The sequence below is a fragment of the Haemaphysalis longicornis genome, unplaced genomic scaffold (genome assembly GCF_048455015.1).
Source record: "Haemaphysalis longicornis isolate Haplotype H1 unplaced genomic scaffold, Haemaphysalis longicornis Haplotype H1 scaffold_7, whole genome shotgun sequence".
Classification (NCBI taxonomy): domain Eukaryota; kingdom Metazoa; phylum Arthropoda; class Arachnida; order Ixodida; family Ixodidae; genus Haemaphysalis; species Haemaphysalis longicornis.
In genome coordinates, this window is record NW_027526422.1 from 70,408,773 (window position 1) to 70,418,440 (window position 9,668).

General features: G+C 45.3%; 1 protein-coding gene across 1 annotated transcript; it reads right to left on the minus strand.

Moving 5' to 3' along the window:
• Positions 1-5,966: 5,966 nt before the first annotated feature.
• On the minus strand, positions 5,967-9,668 carry LOC144146335 (uncharacterized). Its single transcript, XM_077678291.1, has 2 exons — positions 9,644-9,668; positions 5,967-7,326 (listed from the first exon to the last, which is right to left on the minus strand). Exons 1-2 carry the CDS (start codon positions 9,666-9,668, stop codon positions 6,917-6,919), a joined length of 435 nt encoding a protein of 144 aa, XP_077534417.1. The 3' UTR covers positions 5,967-6,916.

Sequence of the window (9,668 nt, forward strand, 5' to 3'; positions counted from 1 at the left end):
CAGATGTACCCATCACATCAACCTACTCACAAAACGATTGGCTCAACTATGGCACATGATCTGGAATATTACCACAAGATGTTGCAGAATGAGGGACGTAGACACCCTTCACCTGGTACAAGCCTTTAAGGATAGGCTGTAACAAACAAGGGACGAAACCGAGGCAAAGGAATAAAACGATGTAGAGGAAGAATGATGATAAGTCATGAGAGGACATGTTCTACTATTGCGCAATAGTGCCTTCACACTCCTAACATCGTCAGGTATCCACAAAATTTTGTTTCTTCGTGCTACTGTAGTACACGATAAGCACGCACAAAGCATGCAAGCAACTTACTAAATTTGGCCCTACTGACTTGCTGCGGTATCGTAATGCACAATGCCAGAAATTCAGTGGGCAGGACGGTAAGAGCAAAACGGTACTTTGCTGTTCTTATTAAAATGCATCTAAATCAGCCAGAAAGAAATAAAACATGGCCTATATCTTAAATTAAATTTGGGGAGGGGTGTTAAATGCTCAGAACAATGGACCATAAATGTCCCCATATATCTTCCTGATACATCTGTGCATATTAGTCACGGAGGCTTGGTGGGCTCCAAGCATAACAGCTTGCACTTCCAAGGTTTACTGCTAAAAAGATGTAATGGATTGTTTTAATACAAGAGGAATCTGTATGAACCACAAATTTACAGGAGCTGTACATTGCAGCACCATGTGATGCAACATTCACAGATATCAAGACATCTGAAGTTAAATGCATTTTGGTCTTCACAGCTGTGACACAGACGTCATATAGCATAGCAGATCTGAAGGCAGAAAAGGAAGACTCGTGGGATCATTAAATGCGGGGGACAAACGCTTATAGCAACGAGTACACTGTTGCAGAAAGGCAGCTACCAAGAGTCACTTTGTCTCCATCGTCTCCTTTACTCATTTCAGAACACTCACGCCTGAAAGGTGATCAATAAGCACCCTTTGAGGTTGTTGAATAATGAATCGCACACTGAATTTTAAGTTTCAACTACAAACGTTAAGAAATTGAAGGAACATCGACATACAGTGATGCCACTTGACGACTAAAGCTTACTTGGACATTTAGCAAATATATCAAAGATATAAAAACACAGCATGCTGGAAAAGCGTTTTCAGTACCATATACGAGTGCTTCTTATCTGTTATCAAGAAGTCATGACATGCTGCTTTCTTTTTAAATATGGTTTCCAGTCATTTGCTCAATGCGTTTTTTTGACAGTGGAAACAAACTTCCCCTTAAAAATACCTGTAGATGCATTACTCGGGACAAGCCCTGGATGTCAACTACTGTTTCTGGCAGAGGGCACCATCAGAGTTACATGAGAAACTGACACACAGTATGCATGTTTGCACACCTATCCACAATGACGCATTGTGACTCCCCATTTCACAAGAGGTGAGTCTTTTTGCTTGCATGAGCCTGCAAAGCTGCAGTGCCTGTTCAAATAACCACTCCATATGGTGGGTCGACCTTCGGTGAAAAGCGGTTGTGACCACAACAGGGCGCAACTGTCTGCCACAAGAGTGCAAGCACAACCCCAACCTACCCCCTCTTCCATCCCCCCTTCTCACCCTTGAGCTGTGGGAGAACCTGGTGACCAGCAGCGATCTGGACATCCAGACACGTTTGGCCTCCAGAGCGAAGGCTGCCGGCTCATCGCATGGCTTCCTGGAATAAGGAACCACTCCCACTTCACCGGCTCAATAAAATGTTTCTCACTCACTCTGCCACAAGTGCCACCCACAATGACACTTCGCACACTAGAGTGTAGCAATGGCAACACCGCTGGTGAAGCCACAAAGTCATGACAAAATCTTCGCTCAGAGCCAGGTCTTGTCATACAGCGCCTGCGGGCACCGTTCTTTATTTGAAGCTCAATAAAAGTTGTTCAAGCAATGAATTGTCGTATGGCAAAATGGGCTCTCTCTCTAAGAATCCTGCACCTCTTGGCGCACTGCAAAACCAAAACCATCCTCTGTAATGTTCCGCAACAAGGAGCTCGTCCCCTATTGTCTGCGCACACCCGGCTGGGCCCTTCCCACCCTGCTGCGCTACTGGCAGTGGCTGTGCACCTTCTTCTCGTGTCTCTTCTGCTGAGTATGGTGTGTGAAAACAACGGAGGAAATGTGGCAGCGGAAGGGCTTCTCGCCTGTGTGGGTGTGCACGTGTCTAACCAGGTTGGTCTTGTGGGCAAAATCCATGGGGCACAGGTGGCACTGGTAGGGCCTTACTCCTCTGTGGATGCGCAGGTGCTCGACCAGGTGGCCCTTCTGCACGAAGGCTCTACTGCAGTGGCTGCACTGGAAGGGGCGCTCGCCTGTATGTATGCGCTGGTGGCAATTCACCTTGCTTGGAGATGGCGTCGTGTAGCTGCACTTCTGGCAGTGCCGCTGCCGACAACCTGGTGGGGAACCGCCCGAAATGGAGAAGGGAGGCCTGAGACAGGGAGGGTGGGGAAAACACAGAGACCTTCCAGTGGCCTATGGAGGGGTAGTGCATCATCAATGTACTGGAAGAGGAAAGAACCAGCTCCACAGGGAAAGAGCAAACTCTGCAAGTGCCAAGCGAGCCGCCCTGCACAAGCCTAACATGCCTGGGCATTGTTCCACAGCGCAAACATCCCCTTTTTCCTCACTCAGCAGTATTTTGCTCCGGAGGCTTTCGAAATGGGTGGCTCAGTGGCTAATGCGTTGCGCTGCTGAGCACGAGGTCGCGGGTTCGATTCCCGGCCGCGGCAGCCGCTTTTCTGATGGAGGCGAAAAGCAAAAACGTCCATGTGTACGAGTTTACGACGCACGATAAAGATGCCCAAGAGGTCAAAATTAATCCGGAGCCCTCCACTACGGCGCGCCTCATTGCTTGCGTTGCGTCGGCGCGTTAAACCCGCCAATCAATCAATCTAGTGCCCTCGCACTAAAAAAGTGTGCTGATGCACAGAGTTCATAGAGGCCTCAAAGGCAAAAACCCCAGTTTTCAGGGACTTTCAAGCATCCCACCTAATGTTTTATCTTGGATACTTTATCACAATTTTTTCAACAGTGCAAAGGTATCCTATGCAAAATACCTCATAACATTAGTGCACATTTAAGAGGGTGCTAAAAAGTTTATCAAAGCTCCTTTACCCGAACTTTTTATTTTTTGCTTTGAGCTTGGGTTTCTTTTGCTGTTTTTTTTTCAGGCTGTATAATTTGAAAAAGCATGTAATGTCGCCACTACTCCTGCTTCGTCAGCAAAGGTATCAGCTGAAGATCGTAAATCAGTAACTGTTCCTTCAAGCTTTGCTTCAATGTAAGTTTGCTTCAATGTAAGTAATCAGTAGCGGACTCATCAATGAGGACGATGCCACCGTCACATTTCTCAAACTCAAATTCTGCAGATGAAAGAAATGAATTCGAAGGCCTTGGAAATGACACTTCTAAATTCAAGTTTCCAAGGTTTTCAACCACCTGTACAAACACTGTATGCACTATCTACAGATTGTTAACCAGCAAAGTCTAGACGTGTGGCCAGTATTTACTCAAGTGTTACTCCTTATGGCTCAATAACATTTTGTTTTTTCATCATACGTTGCATGGTTGTGGTATTTTATTTCATTCCCATCCCTGCACAAATGACTGATTGTGAGCTGTCTGCTCCTCACAAGTACATATAAAACTTCAACTTCCCGTTTTGAAGTAATGTGTAGCCAGTCTTTATTATTACCGCTCTGATGCTGCTCGCCCCACACCACGCTACTATTGCCTTTCCAACTTGTTTCTTTCCGCATGTTTGTAGAGTTTTGTGGGAGGGGTTTTCTGCGTACATTTTCCTTTTGCCTCGGCCATATGAAACTTCACTTTGAAAATGTCCTCGAATGTGCTAAAAGCTGCAAAGTTCGTGCCTACCCAAAAATTTTAAAAATTTGGCAGGCTTTCTGGCCACACCATTGGTGTCCCAAATGTAAAGACACTCAATTCAAATCGCGTGTAAAACGGCCCCTTCAAAGCAAGCGCTTGTGACCTAATTGTGGCTGTACCTGCCTCAGCCTCTATGCCCAGCTTTCCGATATGAACAGCCCCTCAAAATACACCACACAAAAGAAACAACAGTTAAAAAATTAAAAAGCAATGTGGTTTGACTGAGACAAAGCTCTCTGCCATATGACTCCCACTAAGCTGAGCATCTCAGCAGTGTTCACCAATTTCCGTGTAGAAAACTTGCACAGTTTTCAGGTTATTCGACAGCCTCAGATGAAGCAGAAAAGAGGAAAAGTTCTCACCATCCTCTGCACAGCTTCTCAACTGCAAAGCATACAGTTGCATTAAGTTATCACTGACTTTCTGTCTGCTACCACTCAAATTGCCTCCCAGAACAAGTAATAAATGCAAAAGCAGCAACACAGGAAAACATACGGGCAAAAACCAAGTAAAGCAATATTCTTTCATTGTGATGGTAATTCTGGCTTGAATATAGAGGCCAAAGTTTACTACCTTTATGAAAGCTACCGTAGACATTAAAAGAAACAAATCAACCGTTTTTTTAGCAGCTAAGCTGTTTAGCCATTGTAATTTTTCCAGTCCAAGAAAATGCGGACCGTGCATCTGAGAGCGTCTCGGTGAGACCGCTCGGCAGTTAAAAATACAGAAAATGCCGAGCACTCGTGTGTGCGTGCCTTGTGACGACCGCCCATCATGCTCGGCGCACATTTATCAAGCCATGGATACCCACTTAGGGAGATATGCCAAAATTGTGGTGGCTGCCCAGCAATCGCAGGTGTTCATTGATGGACACAAAGTTGAGTTTTAGTATCGTTGTGGTGGCGTCGTTGACATCGGCCACGTGACATTTGAATGCCCTTATGTTGAGCAGGGCGACAGTGAGCTCGTTGTTTTGGTTGACGTTTTCGTACACCACTCCGCAAGCGCGACTTATCGTAGCACATGCTTTGAATGCAGAGCCTCTCGAAGCACGGCTTCTTCGGCCGTGGGAACCATCCACGGCCGGACTATGTGGAGTCAAGATCACCTACAGCAGCTTCGACATTTAAGTCGCGGCTCTTCTACGGTACACGGCGCATGCGGACAATGACACAAGGACACGAGCAAGGGGCATATGCTGACGCGTCTTTCTCGTTCCGAGCAAGTGTTGCCTTGATAAGGCGAACACTGGAGTTTTTTGTGGCCAGTGTTGGCTAATCTCCCTAAGTGGGTATAGCATGGCTTGACAAACATGCACTCGGCCTTTTCTTTGGAATTTTATCCGCGGACACCACACATAAACTATTTGCTCAACATCTTCACTCTTAAAACCTTAAAATTTTGAGTGCTCGTGTGTGTGTGCCTCGCGGCCACTGTGCAGAGTCTCTGCACATGTTTGTAAAGCCAAGCATACCCACTTAAGGTGACTGGCAAAAAAAGAAGGAAACTCAAGCATTCATCGTAATCATGGCAACACCTCCTCGGAACAAGAAAGATGTTATAGCGTATGCCCCTCTAAGGTGATGTCTAATGATTATCACTTACAAGAAACTGAAGAAAGATCACTTATAGCAACAAAGGTTGTTGCGGCAGCAAAGAAGCAAATCTGCTCCAATTATGTACTTAAACCATCGTAATTGCGTACAGCTTTGCTAACTGCAAGTCGTGCATCCTCCTTTTTTTCCCAGAAACACCACAAGCAGTAGAAAAGTCACGCTGCTGTCAGGCCGAAGATATTCGAGCCACAGTCACAACCGAAGGGTAGATCCACATGAAGCCACCACACAACCTGGCATATTGAGGTGGTATTTCGTACCCTTCTGTGGTCAAGAAATACACTGTAAAATATTTTCGGAGAAGTGTATGCTCTATACAGAAGCAACTTACTGTATACAGTGTATACAGTAAGTGCATACACTTACGCCATTGCATTTGTGATTCAGAGGTTGCATAGTATGAAGCTATGAAGGTGGAAATAGAAGACAAGGAATCTTTGAAATAGGGAAAGACAAAAGCAAGACAATTGCACTGTTTCTAGAAGAAAAGTACCAGGAGCCATTCTGCCCCCTTTAAATTTTTTTCAGCTATGAAATAACAGCAGCTGTCTCCTAAACACATTTTTTATCAGTGCTGATAACAGTTGTTTCCTCCCCATCCCCCATCTAAAGGATCCCCCGGGTCTTTGATATGCGAAGAGTGAAACGAGTGGGAACTGAAGGTCATCGATAATTCATTGCACAAATATTTTTATGGTTCAAAAAAAACATTCAGGAAGTGAAGAAACAGATGAACGCTGATCCAACTGCCTGCAAAGGTTTTTATTACCATTCAGCGAGTATACAAAAGAAATGGAACCAGGCAATACTAAAATAGGTGTGAGGAGAGGGTGGTATATGACTATCCCAACAGTTAATACCAGTGTCACATTAAAAAAGATGGAGAATATTGACACTTCCTTCTTATTTCATTCGTGTTTGTTCTTGTTCCATCAATAGATTCGAACAATGATGGAACCTAACACGAATGATAGTTAGGAATTAATTTACGCCTCTCATGTTTTGTCACTCTGAGTGTTCATCAATGCACGTTAATATTACCTGTATGAGGTTCACACCCTGGACATCAAAACTTGTTTAGAAGGCAGGGCAGGGTCATAGAAGGCAGGGTCACAGTGAGAAATTACACGACACACGTACAGTGTGTATCAATGGTATGCGTATCAGTGGCAATTACATTGTAACTCCCCCTTTTCAATGGGAGTGTGTCTTTTGCTTATGTCAGTCTGCGAAGCTGCGGTGCGTCTTTAAATGGGCATTGGAGACGGTTGCTTGAGACCAACAGGTGATGCTACCGTCTGTCACAGGCCCTACCCACAATCACACTAGATTGGAGTCATTGGCCCCCTTCTCCTCACCTGATCCTGCACTACTGCTGGTGGCTGTGCGCCTTCTGCTCGTGTCTCTTCCGCTGAGTGCAGTGTGTGAAGGCCTTGGGGCAGAAGCGGCATTGGAAGAGCCTCTCACCCGTGACAGTGAGCACATGTCTAACAAGGTTGGTCTTGTGGGCGAAATCCATGGGGCACAGGTGGCACTGGTATGGACGGTCACCTGTGTGGATGCGCAGGTGGATGTCCAGGTTGCATCTCTGCGCGAACGCCTTGCTGCAGTGGCTGCACTGGTGGGGGCGTTCGCCAGTGTGGATCCGCTGGTGCCTCTTCAGCTGGCTTTGGTACGATGTTACATAGCTGCACTGCTGGCAGCACAGCAGCTGACGACCCGGGGGAGGGCCCTGCTGCTGCCTGTGGTCATCGACCAAGGAGGGAGAAGAGGAGGGGCCTGCATCAGGGAGGGAGGGCAAACACTGAGAGTCCTTACAGTGGGAAACACAGTGGCAGTGCACCAACAGCAAAGCTTTAAATGCCAACTGAACTCTTTCACCTCGGCCAAATTTACTTTTACAAACCGTACATACCTCCGAAACAAGTGGCACACGACTGGAAACATTGCAAAATGCATTGGTAATTAACTAGAAATGTCTAAACTAGCTGTCGCAGACAACGCTGCACCTGCCGGCGGATCGTGCACACAGCCATGAAGCGGAATTGGCACTGCAGCCGGCAGGTTGCCCGTTCCTCTGGCCAGCCAGGAGAACCAGTCGAGCTCCACTGGGTGCGCTTCTGCTAGGGATGCAGTGAGCGCGAAATATCGTGCGCAAGTTTGCTCCGGCCGGCCGGCTGCAATGCCACCTCAGCCAGGCTGCAGTGTCCGCACTCTTTATTTTGGTTTCAAAATCAGCGATTTTATTCTCACTTGCGCTGTGCATACCTGTATTTCAGCTGTCATATTTTGTATCTTGCAGTCTTTTTAAAAAGGCAGTTTGTATGAAAATGAGGTATTTAAGATGTCGAAAGCTCGAGTGCAGTTGGCCTTTAAAAATGACAATTTTTTAGGCTACCTAAATGCGAGAACTTTAGCCTGTCTGCCCACATGGCCTTCTAGCCAAAAGTTGATATCTTTCACTGAAACGAGGCATATTCTTCAGACTAATTCCAAAAAACAAGACCTGCAGGCATAATTCATACAAGACCTCCTTATTTATCACAAAATAAATTATAGGCATACTTCAGTGACAATGTAAACAATGGTAGGACCCATGTCTTTTGTATTAGGAATAGACCTTGGGTTGGTTCTTAAAATTTAAAAAGAGACAAACACACACTCAAAATAGCACAGAAACACTTCACCATAATAGTGAGACAAAATCAAGCACAACAAAACAGAGCTTGTGTTCATGCTGTTCTAGGCGGAGCAAGACACAAAAGATAAAGATGGTGTGTACTGTCCTGACGTGAGCGAGAGCAGTGCAAAGGCGGGAAATTTTGAATTGCATTGAACACACCTCCGTTGAACTGATCGCAAGACGAGTGAGGGAGGAGAAAACAGCATGAGGGGTTGGAGGAGAGAAGGAATTATGGGGCAGGGCAGCTGATGGCAAAAATAAATGCCATTGCCGTGAACCAAGTGGATACGAGGCAAATTTTTGGCGACTTCACCAGAAATGATCGTCTCTGATTCACCCGAAACAAATGAGCCAGATTACATTCCATCCACGGCAGTCATGTCAAAAATTTGCAAACACGAAGCCCTTGTCCACAAAAGAAACTTAGAGACACCGAAGCAAATTATTCCAGGTCCTATTTGTGTCTGTATAATGAAGTGTCCTCCATGTTTAGAAAAGCAGTTTTGATTATTTGCAGCAGATGGCAACACGCAAAACCCCATAAACGACGAATTATGGCAACCCTATCAACTACCGAAATAACATTATACTATTTTGCCCACTATATTCATGCTGTATCAGCCCTCAAAAATTTGGCTTTTTCTTGTTTGTTAGAATGAATTGTTTCAGTAAACTCGGTATGTCTAAAACCTGGTGTTACCGAGGGGAAGAGACGTAGCAAAGAACATGACTGATGAATGGTTCACACACAAAAGAAAGTCCGGCATGTCGGAGAATACCAAAAGTTGAATGAATTCTCACACTGACGGCACATTTCTCAGCAATGCTCCCACAGAGTAATGCACTTAAGTTAAATTTGTGGAATTGATGGCATATTTCCCAGCAAAGTAACGCAGCAAAGTAACACAATTCAGCTGAAAAGAAAAGTGAGTAAATATAATGTGGGTGAGAATCAATCCCAGCGCCTCTACAACAGGAAACAAGTAGGCATCCTCAAGCGGAATGGCTACAGCTGTACCTACTGAATGTGTTGTGGCTTTTGACTTGGAAAAACACAGCAAAGACGTGTACAAAGGCCTGCCGTTGTAGCTCAGGAATGCTAATTACAGAACTAACAATCAAGAAACAAGCACAGTTATGCAACATGCATGCTTTTTTCAGTGTTCGGCAACAGTGTCACCATGTGGCATTACTGAAACCTGCATTTACACGGCACTGTGCCATCAGGTGGTGGCAAGCCGTGCATATATGGGAAAAGAGAAAGACGCAAGGAGAAATGATCATGACCAGATATGTTCAGCAATGGCATTCACTGAATCATGTTCAGCAATGGCATTCACTCAATCATATGTCATTCTCACAATTTAGCTTTTGTTTAGCATATTAAACATGCTATTAATCCGTTAAATTTACCCCTGACGGCTTGCAACTGTGCCAT

What these genes read in the sequence shown, in the direction of transcription:
- LOC144146335 (XM_077678291.1), bottom strand. Translation starts at nt 9,668, where the DNA reads ATGGCACAGTTGCAAGCCGTCAGGG. An exon ending in ACAGTTGCAAGCCGTCAGGG is followed by an intron (nt 7,327 to 9,643) that starts GTAAATTTAACG and finishes TCCCTGATGCAG; the next exon opens with GCCCCTCCTCTTCTCCCTCC.